The sequence below is a fragment of the Sphaerodactylus townsendi genome, linkage group LG15 (genome assembly GCF_021028975.2).
Source record: "Sphaerodactylus townsendi isolate TG3544 linkage group LG15, MPM_Stown_v2.3, whole genome shotgun sequence".
In the NCBI taxonomy this organism is placed as follows: Eukaryota; Metazoa; Chordata; class Lepidosauria; order Squamata; family Sphaerodactylidae; genus Sphaerodactylus; species Sphaerodactylus townsendi.
In genome coordinates this window covers 30,638,575-30,655,155 of record NC_059439.1, presented here as the reverse complement: position 1 = coordinate 30,655,155, position 16,581 = coordinate 30,638,575, and the positions used below count along the sequence as shown (strand labels likewise).

Here is a 16,581-nt window from a genome sequence, read left to right as displayed (position 1 = left end):
CAACAACCCACTTATAAATGGCAGCCTTCCTTTCGGCTTCAGCAACTTCTCTCAATGGGGCTTGTCTGGCCTAAGTCCTCCGAGAACTCTACGGTACATCGGGCCCAAGATAAGAAACGGGTGGGGAACTAGCCCCTCATGTTCGGAGCCGGTGTCTTCTCTATGGTTGGGCTAAACCAAATCGGAAAGTAGGGGTGGGAAGGCATTTCCCGGAAACGCTTGGCCGGCTGGGGAGAGGGGTGGAGTGGACGCGACAGAAATGTCTGGACATCTGGACTGAGTAGGGGGGAGATGATGGGTGCTTCGTGGTGATACGCTATTTTTAATCCTCGAATTAATTTTTTAAAAAAGGAGTCCCCCCTCTGTTTCTGTTGGTGCAGTCCAATCTAACCGAATGCTGCGGCTCATAAGGTCTTTTAAAGGGCCAGCACCAAACTTCCTTTTTTTTTTGCAACCTGAGAAGAGCCCCTGGCGGTTGTAGGGAGCGGTGCATTTGAGGGGTAGGAGAGCCCGACCTCCTGGGTTGCAAGAGCGAGGCCCACGCGGCAAGAGTCGGTCTTCCGGGAAGGCTGTGCTTGCAAGGGGTCCACTGCACGCCCTCCAGCTTGCATTCTTGCTCCGGGGACGCGGGACCTCCGCGCAGCCGCCAAGATGCCTCAAGAGAATATCTTCCTCTTCGTCCCCAACCTCATTGGTATGTCATGGGAGGAACGACGCAGTCTTTAAGCGAGGGCTGTCAGGCGGAAGGAAAGCCAGCCTCGCCTAGTTGCATTTGCCGGGAGTTACTCCCGAGTAGACCGGGGCAGATCTTCACAAGTGCCTAGAGGCAGAAGAGGCAGGGGAGGGAAGATGCATTTTGTAGGACTGCCTCTTTGCAGGGTTGGTGTGAATGGGTGGCTTTTTTCTGAAAGAGGGATCTGAATCTCAGGTTGCAAGATTTGAAGGAGGAGGGGGTTGGATTCCTGTTGGCTTCCTTAGTCCTGTCCTCTGACTGGTCTTGCAGGATCCTGGGCTCCATGGGGCTTTGGTTTGGGCCAGAGGAGTCCCATTTCGTGCCCTGTGGCGCTGGTTGATCGGTTTGCCCCTCGTCTGAATCGCCTTCCAACCTAAACACGCATTTCAGGACTGGCTGCTGCCTTCTGAAGGGGTCAGGTGGCGGCTAAAGGGGGCAGCAATGACCAGGGGACTCTGTTAGGCGCCTTCCGCACATGCAGAATAATGCACGTTCAATCCACTTTCACAATTGTTGGCAAGTGGATTTGGCTATTCCACACAGTAAAATCCAGCTGCAAAGTGGATTGAAAGGGCATTATTCTGCAAGTGCAGAAGGAGGCTCAGTTCTGGACTGGCACACAACGACCCACCTGTCTTCGATGAACTGGCTGTGCCAATCTCCCACAAGGAAAGACAGGGGTACTGAAAAGGAGAGGGAAGAAAGTTCTAGAGACCCTGATCACTGGAGGAGGATCCCATGCGCTGGTTCCTTTCAATGCCTGTCGTTTGTTTCCATATGATGGCTTGAGTTGGGACTGAGTGGGTGAAAGGCAATTCAACAACTATAAGTGCAGAGTTCTACATCTGGGTAACAAAAAATAAGAGACACACACATACTGGATGGAGGATTTACTTCTCATTAGCTCTGTCCTTGGGGTATGGGTAGACTGTAAGCCGAATATGAATCTCTTCCTGATGTTCAGGTGGAATCTCTTTTCCTGCACCTTGGACCCATGACTCCTGGTCCTCGTCTCTGGAGCGGCAGAAAACAAGCTTGCTCCCTCACCAACTTGACATCCCTTCAAATAGTTAAGCATGGCTATTGTATCACCCCTGAATCGTCTCCTCTCCAGACTAAACATACCCAGCACCCTACGCTGCTCCTCATGGGATATTGTATAAGATGATGCTGTTTTAATCACCATCAATTAGATTTAATGTTGAGGTTTTAGCTGGGTTGTATGATTTTATTTGGTTTTACTGGATTTGGTTTTATTGGATGGAAACCACTTATATGGTTTTATTGGATTATTGATGTTTTAAATCCCCGTGAGCTGACCTGAGCTCGACCTTGGTTGGGAAGAGGGCAGCAGAGGTGGGATCCAGCAGGTTCTCACAGGTTCCCGAGAGTAGGTTACTAATTATTTGTGTGTGCCGAGAGGGGGGTACTAATTGGTGATTTTGCCACGTGATTTTTGCCTTAGTTACGCCCCTCCTCTCAGCAGTAGCGCGCAGAACTTGAAGCAGTCTAGCAGGAGGTGCGCCGGCGTGCGTGGCAGCCTGCACCTGCGTGCATTCGTTTCCCGCCCAAGGACCGGCGCAGCGGCTGCGTCCTTGCCACAGCCCCGCCCCGGAATGCCTGGCCACGCCCCCATCGTGCCCTGCCCAGCTTCATTGGCGCTACGCCACAGTTTGAATCCCACCACCATGGGAACCTGTTACTAAAATTTTTGGATCCCACCACTGGAGGGTGGGATATAAATTTAATAAAATAAAATTGAGTAGGGGGTTGGACTAGAAGGCCTGTTTGGCCTGTTCCAACTCTATGATTCTATAATTGTATGATTCTATGACCTGTCTACCTGGGGGGCACCCTGGTTGGGGAGCCCATTTGCTCTTTTCTCCAACTCTGAATGCTGAAGGTAGTATTACAGGCTGAAGTTTGAATTTTCTGGTCTAGTGTTTGTCTGCAGTAGAAAAACTGCACCTAAGAGACCAGCGGGATTTTCATCGTGTCAGCATTGCTCCTCTGACCTGACCAAGCATCTAGCAAAGGGAGCCTTGTGTCTCGAAAACTTCTGTCCTGAAAATCTTGTTGGCCTCTAAGGTGCTACTGGAGTGCAACCTCCTCTGAATTCTATATGTTTTGTGGCTGAAAAGCAAGAAGGTGGGGCTTTGGGAGAAGCGTAGAATTGGGCTGGAATTTGGGGTGAAGGTTTCAAGAACAGTGTCTCCCTCCTCCCAAAATCCACTTGTAGAGGAGGGCAACGAGGATGATTCAGGGACTGGAGCACCTTCCCTATGAGGAGAGGCTGCAGCGTTTGGGACTCTTTAGTTTGGAGAGGAGACGTCTGAGGGGGGATATGATTGAAGTCTATAAAATTATGCATGGGACAGAAAATGTTGACAGAGACAAATTTTTCTCTCTTTCTCACAATACTAGAACCAGGGGGCATTCATTGAAAATGCTGGGGGGAAGAATTAGGACTGATAAAAGGAAACACTTCTTCACGCAACGTGTGATTGGTGTTTGGAATATGCTGCCACAGGAGGTGGTGATGGCCACTAACCTGGATAGCTTTAAAAGGGGCTTGGACAGATTTATGGAGGAGAAGTCGATCTGTGGCTACCAATCTTGATCCTCCTTGATCTGAAATTGCAAATGCCTTAGCAGACCAGGTGCTCAGGAGCAGCAGCAGCAGTAGAAGGCCACTGCTTTCACATTCTGCAGGTGAGCTCCCAAAGGCATCTGGTGGGCCACTGCGAGTCACAGAGTGCTGGACTAGATGGACTCTGGTCTGATCCAGCAGGCTCATTCTTATGTTCTTATGTTCTCTTTTGCAGGTTACGCCCGGATTATCTTTGCGTTCATCGCTTTCTATTTTATGCCAACGTCCCACTTGACGGCGTCTTTCTTCTACCTGCTTAGTGGTTTCCTTGACGCCTTTGATGGCCACGCAGCCCGGGTCCTTAATCAAGGTAGGCTAGACTGTGCGCCAGCCTGTTATGTGGCAGAAGCAGTGGCAGAGCTACAAGGGGCGGGGAGGGGGTTCACGTTGCATCGGGCATGGGCCTGGGGACACAAAAATCACCCCTGCCTCCCTTGCCCTGCCCACCCTCACCAGCCTGACCCGTTTCTGCCCATGGGGGGTGGGCGGAAAACATGGAGTGCGTCCCGGGCGCACTCCTGCCCAGCTACGTCTCTGGGCAGAGGGCAGCTTCTTCCGGGGATATGGATCAAAATGAGTTTGGCATCATCCAGCAGCCTAATTTTTCTTGCATTTATTTTAAGAGCCAACAGGGTGTGTGGGTGGACAAAAGCGAGCCACGCGATCCAAGGCTGTGAATTCTGCCGTGAACTCGCTTGGGTGGTTCTAGGCAAGGAAATTATTCCTCTGTCACCACCTTCCCCATTCAGCCTGTCAGTTGCTAATGACAATTCTGGGCTGTTAACCCCTGCAGAATTGTTTGAGCACATAGGAAGTTTGCCTCTGTGCCTTCATATAGCAAGATGCACCTGAATAATTTTGCACACTTAATTCATATCAGTCTGACATGCATTTGATTAAAAAAAAACCTGTGCAGGCATTAATACTGGGCAGGGGTATTCAGTACAGCTTGGGCTGCCTACAGCACCATTTCTAGGCTTTCTCTTTCTAATGCCAGCGTGGTGTAGTGGCGAAGAGCAAGTGGATTCTAATCTGGAGAACCGGGTTTGATTCCCCACTCCTTCACCTGAGTGGCAGAGGCTTATCTGGTGAACGAGATGCATTTCCGCACTCCTACATTCCTGCTGGGTGCCCTTAGGCTAGTCACAGTTCTTAGGAACTCTCTCAGCCCCACCTGCCTCACAAGGTGTCTGTTGTGGGGAGAAGAAGAAGAAGAGTTTGGATTTATATCCCCCTTTTCTCTCCTATAGGAGACTCAAAGGGACTTACAATCTCCTTTCCCTTTCCCCCTCACAACAAACACCCTGTGAGGTAGGTGGGGCTGAGAGAGCTCCTCGAAGCTGTGACTAGCCCAAGGTCACCCAGCTGGCGTGTGTGGGAGTGTACAGGCTAGTCTGAATTCCCCAGATAAGCCTCCACAGCTCAGGCGGCCGAGCTGGGAATCAAACCCCGTTCCTCCAGATTAGATACATGAGCTCTTAACCTCCTACGCCACTGCTGCTCCTAGGAAGGGAAAGGAGCTTGTAAGCCACCTTGGGACTCCTCACTGGAGAGAAAGGTGGGGTATAAATCCAAACTCCTCTACTTCTTTGTAGTTTCTAGATCTTGTGCTTTGGGAGGTGTGTTTAAAAGCCTGCAGGGAGTCCGCTCAATCTCTGCCCTACCCAGCGCCTTTCCTTCCCTAACATACGATGTTCCTCTCAGGCACCCGCTTTGGCGCCATGCTGGACATGTTGACTGACCGCTGTGCCACCATGTGTCTGTTGGTGAACCTGGCCATGCTGTACCCTGAATCTGCCCTCTGGTTTCAACTCAGCATGAGCCTCGATGTGGCCTCCCATTGGCTCCACCTCCACAGGTAACAATTAAGGGTCAGGGAGGGAAGAATGTGGGGGAGATCATGATTCCGAAGAGCGCCCTGTTGTTGATTTGACAAGCCATCTCTTGGTAGGGTAGTCCTGGGAGCTCCAGGCCTTTGGGCAATTTGCTGGCAATTGTGAATTCATTCCGATATGAAGAAAAACCACATGGCCCTCCCTCCCCTCCCTTCCATGCTATCCCTCACCCCCTCCCTCCCTCCCCTTCCCTTCCCTGCCACCCCTCCCCTCCCTCCGCTAGGGTGGGTGGGCCATGTCCAGATGCCGGCTCCTTCCCCTCCCTCCCCTCCCTTGCATGCCACCCCTCACTTCTTGGACTCCACTGTTTTAGAAGGCAGGATGAGGAACTGCATTTTTTAACACTATTAAAAATAAGAACGCAGGAACAGAACTGTGAATCACAGGGCCTGTAATACGGAGCTATTCCACCGGGGACAGCTAGAGGACAGCTGGGCTGACATCTATTTTACTGGCCTCCCGATCTAAGTAGAGTTTTAAGTCGCCATCTTGTCGGCTTCAAGTTGTTTATATTGAATAAATGGTTTTTAAACTGTTTTTAAGTATTTTAAGCTATTTATTGTTGTTATGTGATGTTGTATTGCCGCCCTGAGCCCTCCGGGGATGGGCAGGGTAAAAAATCCAATAAATAAATAAATCTCACATCTGTCACAGGGGCCTTAGGTGAATGGCTTGGAATCATAGAGTTGGGAAGGGCCAAACAGGCCATCTAATACAGCGGTTCTCAACCTGTGGGTTGGGACCCCTTTGGGGGTCGAATGACCCTTTCACAGGGGTCGCCTAAGACTCTCTGCATCAGTGTTCTCCATCTGTAAAATGGATGAAAGTTAGGGTTGGGGGTCACCACAACATGAGGATCTGTATGAGGGTCGTGGCATTAGGAAGGCTGAGAACCATTGATCTAATACAACCCCTTGCTCAATGAAGAATCTGCAACAGGGGAGGGTAATACTGCCCTATCTTCTGAGGATTCCAGCATGGTACATGTGCCTCTTATATACTCCTTTAAAGTGCCATTTAAAAGCCAAGGAAGATGATTATTTTTTTATCTAGAAAACAAGCCGTTGAAAAACCTAGTTGGTCATTTTTTAAAAATGTTGCTCAGTTTCTGTTTTTCTTAATACAATTCTTTGAATTAAAAAATAAAAGCATACGGTTCAGATTCCCCGTTCAGACAATAATTCACTTGATTGGTTCAAGGCTTTTATTGAAGACATGTTCGGGAACTTAGAAAGAGAGTTCTGGCGAAAAGCGCACCAAACTCTTGATAATGTGAGTGTGAGATCCCCGCCCTCACATGAGAAGCAGACAGTTCGCACTGTCCGGCCTGGAGTCTCTTCCCAGCCACAGAACTCCAAGGCCCCAGCCAGAAGTGATAACACTGCATCTCCTTAAGCGAAAGCAAATCCCCCCCCCCCCCCGACAGCCCCATCATGACACTTACACAAGCCTGATGGGGGAGTTATGCAAAGGGCTTGTTGAGGAGTAAACTGATGGGGAAATATAGTGGGGAAGGTCACAGAAAGGAGAGAGATCCAGCTTGTGGAAGTGGAAACGGTTTGGCAGGTAACTGTCAGGAAGGGCCAAGAGTTATTTTGGCCCTGGCACCAGCCTGGTGGGATGCTCTGTCGGCTGACACCAGGTCCCTGCAGCATCTTAATTAGTTTCATAGGGCCTGGAAGACAGAGATGTTCCACCAGACGTTCGGTTGACACACTCCACTAGTCCGTTGTTCCATCTTACTGGCCTCCTGAATTCATTTTTACTCACTGCACTTTATTTTGTCATCGTGTTTTCACTCTAGCTTCTGCATTTCCAACTCGCGCACTCCCCCCTTCAACCCCCACCCCTGATAAATTGAGGAGGAATGATGTTGGGATGGGGGATGAAAAAAATTGTAGGCTGGGGTCCTTGGGTGCCCAATCGTCTGCCATTTGTGTGGATGTTCGGTTTCAGTGTTAATTGGTTTTAGATTATCGGGGCTGTTCGGATTATCGGAAGTTCTGGCTTTAACTCCTGCCTCTGTTTTTTTTTCAGCACGGTGGTGAAAGGTGGCGAGAGCCACAAGAGCATTGATTTATCAGGGAACCCTGTCCTCCGGTTATATTACAGCTCCCGGGTGAGTAGGGGCTGTGTGAATGTTTCCAACTTCCTCTCCCTCGTCCCACATCTCTGTTTTCACCCCACCCGCCCTTTTGCCATTACTGTTGCAGCTGAGAAGCAAAACGAACAACTCCAGTGCCACTGGGAATGTCGTCCCCTTTTTCTCTTCTGTATGGGTAAAAAAGTTACAGCAAAGATTACTTATGCTTAAAAAAAGAGGAATACTTACCATAGGCTGATTCTGCATGGGCCAAAAACAGCAGTGTGAAAATGGTGTGAAAACAGTATGAACCCTTTTACACCGTTTTAAACCCTTTTACACCATTTTCACACTCCTTTTTTTGGCCCATGCGGAATCAGCCATAGTTTTGCTGATGTAATCAAAAAGAGCAATACAAAGAAAGGGGTGATTTTATTCCTCCACACCACAGGTGTCAAACTCGCGGCCCTCCAGATGTTATGGACTACAGTGCCCATCATCCCCTGCCAGCATGATACTGGCAGGGGATTATGGGAACTGTAGTCCATAACACCGGGAGGGCCACAAGTTTGACACCTGTGCTCCACACGATCGTAACTACAAGACGAACCTTTATAAAATTGTGGGATCCCTAAAACGTGAGAGGGAGTGCAGAGCCGAGGGAGCTGGCAGTAATGAGTAAAGCAACACCGTATTGTTGAGTAAACCGAGAGTAGCAAAAAGTAGAAATTCAAAAGGACTGGAAATGGTTTGATGACATACAGCAATAAGGAATACCCCAATATTAGAGGGCAACCGTAGAGAACGGGCGGCTGAGGAGAATGCCTGCCTTGAGTCGCTGCTTTTTTGGCTTCCAATGAGACTGGCTCAGAAAGCACAGCCCCGCCTTCCAGCCTTGGGCAGGGGAGAGAATGGCGGGGAGTGCCACAGACCACACCATTGGCACCCTTTCTTGTGGGTGTGCAAGCGCGTAATACATACATAAGCCTTTATTGGCATAGTCAGAAAAAGTTACATAAATCAGGAACAATTGCATGGATACATGATAGATAAAAGGCGCCACGGGGAGCACAACAAATATGTTCTACTGGGAACTCTCAACTATCTCCGCAGTGAAATTGGCGATCTCTTCACAAAGACCGGGGTCCGAGTTGTTTAACAGCAGAGATAACCTAATCAGATCAGGCAGCCCAGATTGGAAGAAAAAAAAATGTAAGTTGGTATATTTAGATGTGATGTTATCAAATCCGGTGCAGGGCAAGAGTCGGCGAGTCAGGGTTTCAACCACATAAAGTTTACAACTGCATAACCTTGCGGATTTATCTAAATTGCTGAACCTACCCTTTAATAGGGCAGAGGGCATAACCTTAAAACGCGCAATGGTAAGGGCTCTCCTTGCGCGTGGGTTGCAAGCGCGTAATCAGGATATCAACCCCCGTTGCTTCATTTTTGCTGCTCTTTCTTGGCCTGCTTTGCTTATTTTCCTTCCTCCCTTCAGGCCGTCCTCTTCACGATGTGTGCTGGCAACGAGCTTTTTTACTGTATGCTGTATTTGCTGTGCTTTGGGGAAGGACCTGAGAGTGAGTATTCGGAGCCAGAGGCAGCGCAGGGGGGAAATGGGCTGGGACTGCAGGGCAGGCTGTGAGGGTAGGACTCATCTGCCTCTCTTCAGCCAACGTGGTGTCGTGGCTAAGAGCAGGTGCAGTCTAATCTGGAGAACCGGGTTTGATTCCCCGCTCTGCCACTTGAGCTGCGGAGGCTTATCTGGTGAACCAGATTAGCTTGTGCACTCCAACACACGCCAAGCTGGGTGACCTTGGGCTAGTCACAGTTCTTCGGCGCTCTCTCAGACCCACTCACCTCACAGGGTGTTTGTTGTGAGGGGAGGGGGAAGGAGATTGTAAGCCCCTTTGAGTCTCCTTACAGGAGAGGAAGGGGCAGGGAGTATAAATCCGAACTCTTCTTCTTTGTTTTCTTTGCACCTTCCAGTCCTGCCAGGATCCGTGGGTCTCTATCGGCTGGTCCTTTGGGTTTCCACCCCTGTCGCTATCACCAAGAGCCTGATCAGCCTCGTCCACTTGATCTGTGCCTCGTGCAATATGGCGGCTCTGGACACCGCCGAACGCTCCAAGAGGAAGTAATCCTTTGAAGGCGATGGCGCAGGGGAAGAACGTCACGTCTCTTCCTCGGGCTTCCACTGGGACCTGCGGCCGGTTCCCCCCCCCTCCCCCCACGACAAGATGGGGTTTGACTCAGATCAGCCACTCCTGACGCAACGCCACGGCCCTAAAGAAAAACCTTCATGCCCCTCCCTCCTCACAATAATGCTTTATGGTTGTGTGAGTGTGATGGGGCAGATCCCGTCCTTTCTGGCTACTTCTTTCCTTTCCACAACGCTTTATCCTCTCTAGATAATCAGCCTGTGGGAAGCTGTGGGCTTCTGGGGAGGGATTCGGTCCACCGTTTCGTGAGCCCCTAAATCGATGGCTATCCTGGGCCTTGTGGGTTTTGTTCTTTGCAGGCCACCGACGGGTCACCATTGGTGGAACAGGTTTCCCTTGTGAGAGCAGCCCTGTTCATTCCGAGCCTAGGTGTCTGTTTTCCAGAAATACGTGAAAGTATAAGTAGGAAGGGCATGTCTTCCCAAGAACTTCCCCTAAAGTACCTGGGCCCTCGGCAAGGAGTAGACCATTTACTTTTGAGTATCCTAATGAGAGCATGAAATTGGATCTCCTACATCTTTATGATCTGGCCTTGTAGCTTGTAGCTCAGAATGTTCCATTATCCTATGGCCGTGGTGGCGAACCTTGGGCACTCCAGATGTTATGGACTACCATTCCCATCAGCCCCTGCCAGCATGGCCAATTGGTCATTCTAGCAGGGGCTGATGGGAATTGTAGTCCATGACATCTGGAGTGCCCAAGGTTCGCCACCACTGTCCTATGGCATGCTATCCTGTGCTTATATCTGGTGGTTCTGTTTAACCACTGGGCATCCATTTTTTAGGACGTGGGGGCTCTCTCACAATACTTTCCACAACGCTTAAACGCTTCCGCAACAGTGCTTGACAAACAGGGGCCAAGTGGGAGCAGCTACTTGGGATTCTGTTCCCAATCCACATTTTTGTCCCACAATGCTTTGCTTCCAGAGTGTCCATTGTGTTACCTTGTCTGCCACCCTTGGCTATGTTGAGGGATTCTCTGAGGGAGTTGAAGTCGCAGTGCTAAGTTTTATTGTTAGTGGATTCACAGCCCTTCCCGTAAGTTCTTGCACAATTTCAGGTTGGCTGTGGTTGATTTCCTCCCCTGCCCCTCATAATCACACGTTTACATTTTCTAAGGAGTGCGCTGTGTCTGTGCCGTGAGGTAAATGTTGACTACTGTTGGCAGCCATCTTATTTATTGTTATTTCCCCTTTTATTCAAGTGAAGCTTTGCCTGCCGGGAAACGTCTTGGGACCAGATGCGATTCACCTTTCTGTTTGTTTTCTGTAAGACTCTGAGTTGGGTTGTCAAGTGAAGATAGACACCCCCTTGGAACTTTTAGGGGTGTCGTGTTAACTGACCCTGCAGTGTCACTTCTGGTTGTATGACTAGTAGTGATGTCACATGTCACACGTGATGTCACATCCTATTCTTTGACAGTTTTGCCCCCACAACTTCTCTTGCTGCTGCACTGGGCAGGGGGCTATAGCAAGAGACCTGGTGCCCCTACTGGGTCCACAGTAGCTCCTAGAGATGGGAGCCACTCCTTTACTCTTTCCCTATCTTTTAGGCAGTAGTCTAAGTTGCCATATTGCTTTCCAGGCCTATTTCCCTGTCTGAACTTGGTTTTACCAGTGATGGCTAGGTTTACAGTGACATGGCAGCCATCTTGAATCGACCCACGGCTTTTGAATTCCCTCTTCACCCTGCAGATGTCAGTTCTATATTGGCCATAGTAGTATTTGTCAAATAGTTGGAAAGAAGAATGGAGAGCGGGAGTAGAATTTGGCAACCATATTGGAAGAGGCAGGTTTACAGGTGTTTGAGACTTGGCAGCTGTACTGAAGGAATCATCTATATATAGAGAGAGAGAGCCAAATAAACTATATTGCCACATATTCACCTCACCTTATTGAGTGGGTTGGGAGCAAACCCATATAGCTGGGTTATTTATTCTTCCTTGCTTCCTTTGAATGTCCCACGCTGTCTCCTTCAGGAAGGGGGGGGTCAGTGTTACCTTCACAATACCACTGCCACACCCTCACAACCCCCAATTGAATGTAATTTGTATGTGTTTTTATATTTGAAGAAGACTTGCTGCGATAAGAGTCTTCTCTCTTTTATTGCTAAAAATTAAAAAAAACATTGTGTGCTTATTTGTGTATCATTATTTGGTTGTCTTTCAAAGGCTGTGATGCAAAGATTTGGGAGAATTGGCAGAACGTGGGTTGTGAGTTGAAAACAGTTCCAAACTCATGATTTAACTTCAAACTAGAGTTTGTGAGAGAAGACATTGGTGGTTTCCACATTGCTGCACAGCTGGGCTTCCCCAGGGCAGGTTACCCTGCAGTTTCCTTAGAATCATAGAGTTGGAAGAGACCCCCAAGGGTCATCAAGTCCCACCCCCTGCAATGCAGGAACACAAAATCAAAGCACTCCTGACAGATGGCCATCCAGCCTCTCTTTAAAGCCCCCCAAAGAAGGAGACTTCATCACACTCCGAGGTAGTGCATTCCACTGTCAAACAGCCCTTATTGTCAGGAAATTTTTCCTGATGTTTAAATGGAATCTCTTTTCCTTCACCTTGAACCCATTACTCCTGCTCTCTGGAGCAGCAGAAAACAAGCTTGCTCCCTCACCAGCATGACATCCTTTCCGATATCTAAACATGGCTACCATGTCACCTCTTAACTTTCTCTTCACCAAACTAAACATCCCCAGCTCCCTCAGTCTCTCCTCACAGGGCCTGGATTCCAGACCTTTGACCATTTTGGTAGCCCTCCTCTGGACCCGTTCCAGCTTGTCAATATCCTTCTTGAATTTCGGTGCCCAGAACTTTGCACCATATTCCAGGTGAGGTCTAACCAATTACAGCTCCTGCAAAGTTAAAAAACAGCAGCTATGTAAAACCTATGAGCTTCCAAAGCCAGAAGGGGCACCAAGGAAGGCAGTACAATTGCTTGCATTTGGTTTTCAAGCTTATAAAGGACTGTTGTTTCCCAGATGTCCCGCCTGGGAATTACGATCACACGGAGAGGCCCTCTTAACTGTCCTGCTGCTCAAAGAAGCTAATTTGGTGGATACACACGCAGGGCCTTTTCAGTGGCAGGCCCATGACTGTAGAACAGTCCGCCCAGGAAGGTGCACCTGTCCCCCTCACTTTTGGTCTGTAGGAGGCAGTTGAAAAAAGCTTTATTTAGGACTGCATTAAACTGCCCTAAAATGTTACTTTAAATTTTTGGTTTATGTATTTTTATATATGTGTGTATTCCATTTATATTATGAACCCACCTGAGCTCTGGAAGGAAGGAAGGTGGTTAATCAGTGTTTTAAATTAAGTAAGTTTTGGGGGGGGGGGGGTTAAGAAAAGGAAAACAGCAAGGATGAACTATGGTAAGCCTCGTCGAAGGCTTTCACGGCCGGAATCACTTGCGTGCTGTGTGGTTTCCGGGCTGTATGGCCGTGTTCTAGCAGCATTCTCTCCTGACGTTTCGCCTGCATCTGTGGCTGGCATCTTCAGAGGTTTTACCAGTGATGGCTAGGTTTGCAGTGACAGAAGATGCCAGCCACAGATGCAGGCGAAACGTCAGGAGAGAATGCTGCTAGAACACGGCCATACAGCCCGGAAACCACACAGCACCCATATGGTAAGCCTTTCCTGGAGAAACAGACAGACGCTGACTTTTCATGCATCTGAGTTTATTTACTCAATTCATGCATCAATACAAAAAATCTGTAGCAGTTTATAATTCGGTCATGTCCCTTCTCCTACTCCCACCCACCATTTCTTTATACAAACTGGTCTCGGGACTCGCAATATTTGACGAACCCTCCGAAAATAACAAAATTGTAAATAGCATGAAAGGATTGGCTGGGCCCCGTGCTGAGAGAGAGAGCCCCCTCCGCCATCCTTTCCAGTTTCAAATGATATCAGCAGGCACAATCGATGTGGAACGCACACACACAGAGAAGGGGGGGGGGGGGAGAAGCAAGAAATGAACTGTAATCGATAACAGCAAATATCGTGTCCAAAACACCGATCCATTTTTGGTGAGCGTTGAGGAAAGGGATGAGCACCAGGTCGGAAATTATGAATTGTGCTTTGCTGTGGAGAGGGAATGTTTGCAAAAATGGACGTCCATGTCAAGACGATTCCTACTTCTATATCTCACGGGCAAGAACGGGGTGCGAGTTGCGTTTCCAGTCCGATAGTCTGGCAGAGGGACGCCGCTGCTCCCAGATTGCCCTGCACGGCCGTTTGCCTTCAGGTTTGTGCTCAGTGCTTCATAAAGCGTGAATCTAAATAAATGGCATCTCAGCAGGTGGAGGGGGGAAGAAAATAGAAAATAAAATCTCCCCTTGTTGGGTTCCCCCCCACACACACTATAAATCTCATTTTGCTCCCCCTAAAGTCCAAAACTTTGTCCCTCCCCTCCCCTGAATATGAAAACATCTATCAAGCATCATGTCAAAGATATAGGTTATGTGGTTTTTCATTCAATAGTTGATATGTGTAAATGTAAAATTGTTCCCCGCCCTCTAAACCAATCCACTGGTCGCTCCCGTGTACTCCTAGCGCTCCCCTCCGAATCTGTTTTTAACCCTTTCAGTGTCCCTAGCAGCCCTTCCCTCCTCAATCTGCTGGTTGTTTAGAGCCAGGTTGGGAGGATAAAGCTAGAGGCAATGGATAATTTTAAAGCATTTGGGGGTGGAGGAGCTAACCTAAGGTAACTCTGAGGCAATAGCGAGCTCTCCCAATACATCCTGAGCCCTAATTTCATCTTAAATCTTGGCTTAGCCACTCGTTTTCCCAGAGGGTTGTTTTGAGTAGGGGACAAACGGCCAGATCCTGCCTCCAAGTGGACTCTTTGGTAAACCCCACAGGTTACATTCCTTGTTTGCCTTTGGGTTAGCAACTGGGAGGCTTTAGCCAGGAGAGGTATGGATGAGGCTAGGAAACTGCAATGACTAGTCTTGCCCACAAACTCCTGATTCTTTAGCCTGGAGAGGTACGGACGACCCCCTTCAGGAGGCCAAGAAGCTGCAATTAACTAGTCTTGCCTACAAACCCCTGATTCTGTCCTTAAGAGTTGTCTAAACCGAATGCCACCGTTCCTGTGAGGTTTGCAGTCTCTCTGCCTCCGCCCAAAATCATCTTGCCTCTTGCCTTTCCTTGCATTGATGCTCCTTCACCCCCTTTTCTTCTGCTTGACCCCCATTTCTACCTTCCAGGAGCCTCATTTCCGCCACCAGGCAAGCCCTTCGCACGTGGCTTCAGCCAATTTCTCAGTTTTCGGTCCCCTGAACCCAAGTGGGCCTTGCGTTCCGATTCCTATCCCAGTTTCCTGATCCTTGTCCTTTTCCCTTCCCCTTGTACCCTGCCACCTTCCCCCCCCACCCCAAATATAAGTATATAAAAAACATGCAGATAGAATACTTGCATCTCAACATCAAAATACAACAGTCCCGCCCTTCCACCCTTTTCCACCCGAAGGTTAAGTATCCTCGGGATGCAAAAAAAAAAAAAAGAGCCTTTTCTTCTACACCATGCACCCATCAAAGAAAAGGCCATTTTTTTTTAATTTAAAGGATGGGCGAAGGAAGGTCAGAGGTTAATAATTTCGTGCAGATGGGATTAGAAGGGGAGCGGGTCTCACGGGCCCCCCCTCCTTAAATAAAGCCCTGTGCCCTTCCCACCGAGCACAGATTTTAAAGAGGGAAGACAGCAGATCGCCCCCCCTCCCTTAGTCTCCCCCCCAAATCCCATTATGTAACAGTCTGAGGGAAAAATAAATAAATTACAGTCACATTGTGCCGGGTGTAAATTCGTGTCTGACACACACACAGTTCTTTGCTGGTGCCCTCTCCCCCAAAATCTTTTTTTCCCCCATCCAGTAGCGTACACAGTTGTCCATGACATCTTTTCTGTGGTTTGGTAAGGTGTGTCTGTCCACTCGAGCGTTTCTCCCTCAGTGACTTAGCATTCGGTTTGTTCCTGCCGTCAGCAAAGCCCTTTTGAAACGGTGCCCTGCTGCTGCGTTCTCCGGATCTGCTTACCGAGGCGTTTCCCCCCCCCCCCCCCCCCGTTGCTGCTTTCCATTCAGAAAGCGTCCACTCCTGTCTCTCCTCCTGAACGTTCGGCCTTCTCGCTGTCCTCCTTCGCAAGGGCTTTGACCGACTCGTGCGCCTCTCTCCATCTGTCTCGTTGTCACGCCAGAGGGTATTTGGTAGGCAGCAAGACTCCCTCCTGCTTCTCTTCCTTCGTCCTCCGCCAGCTAGACCGCAGGGGTTTTTTTGAACGCGAGCTTCCAAAATGGTGATGATGACCGACATCCCTGCCAATCGTGCGCCTTTTCCATTCTGTAACCCCCACATGGTATTCTTGTGTGCATGCACATATGGGTGTATGCATGCATTGGTGTAGATATTTTCCTCTGTCCACCACTTTCCCATTCGGTCGAGCCATAGGCAGGTATATTCAACCACGCACACGATAGAAAACAAACAAGCTCACACTCATCCACTTATCTGATCTTTTTGCTCAGAGTTACTGAAGGCTCACATGTGTGCTAGCAGTGCTTGCGCGCACACATTTGTGTTCCTGCGTTGCAGGGGGTTGGACTTGATGGCCCTTGGGGGTCTCTTCCAACTCTATGATTCTAGGACAGGGGTCTGCAACCTGTGGCTCTGGAGCCGCATGCGGCTCTTTCAGCCTTATACTGCGGCTCTGCGTAGCCTGGAGGTTGAAAGGTTTCATGGGCATGTCCCTCCAGGAAAGGTGAGTGGAGGGGCCAAACTGGAGGTGGCTCTGTGTGGAGCCGCCTCTCCGGCTCGGTAGATCTTCAGGGCCATGGAAAATGGGTCCAAATGGCTCTTTGGGTAGTAAAGGTTGCTGACCCCTGTTCTAGGATTTCTGGATCGCTTTCTTTCGAGGTTTCCTTTCTTGATTACAGGCCTTCCCCACACATCCTTCCTGGGCCACTCCATCTCTTCCAAATGCCCTGATTTCTAGGGCTA

At 49.2% G+C, this 16,581-nt stretch overlaps 1 protein-coding gene across 2 annotated transcripts; it reads left to right on the top strand.

The window, feature by feature from the left end:
- On the top strand, positions 1 to 11,720 carry CDIPT (CDP-diacylglycerol--inositol 3-phosphatidyltransferase). Of its 2 annotated transcripts, none has more exons than XM_048517247.1 (7): positions 1 to 93; positions 3,559 to 3,693; positions 5,088 to 5,241; positions 7,316 to 7,397; positions 8,860 to 8,941; positions 9,351 to 10,136; positions 10,286 to 11,720. In XM_048517247.1, exons 2-6 carry the CDS (start codon positions 3,600 to 3,602, stop codon positions 9,500 to 9,502), a joined length of 564 nt encoding a protein of 187 aa, XP_048373204.1. In that variant the 5' UTR covers positions 1 to 93; positions 3,559 to 3,599; the 3' UTR covers positions 9,503 to 10,136; positions 10,286 to 11,720. The 2 variants fall into 2 exon arrangements, with proteins under 2 accessions (XP_048373204.1, XP_048373203.1); XM_048517246.1 differs by lacking the exon at positions 1 to 93 and adding an exon at positions 265 to 694.
- Positions 11,721 to 16,581: the final 4,861 nt, after the last annotated feature.

Coding starts and splice junctions, on each gene's coding strand:
- CDIPT (XM_048517246.1), top strand. CDS start 652: ATGCCTCAAGAGAATATCTTCCTCTTCGTCCCCAACCTCATTG. Junction 5,242..7,315: donor CATTGGCTCCACCTCCACAG/GTAACAATTAAG, acceptor TTTTTTTTTCAG/CACGGTGGTGAAAGGTGGCG. Junction 8,942..9,350: donor CTTTGGGGAAGGACCTGAGA/GTGAGTATTCGG, acceptor TGCACCTTCCAG/TCCTGCCAGGATCCGTGGGT.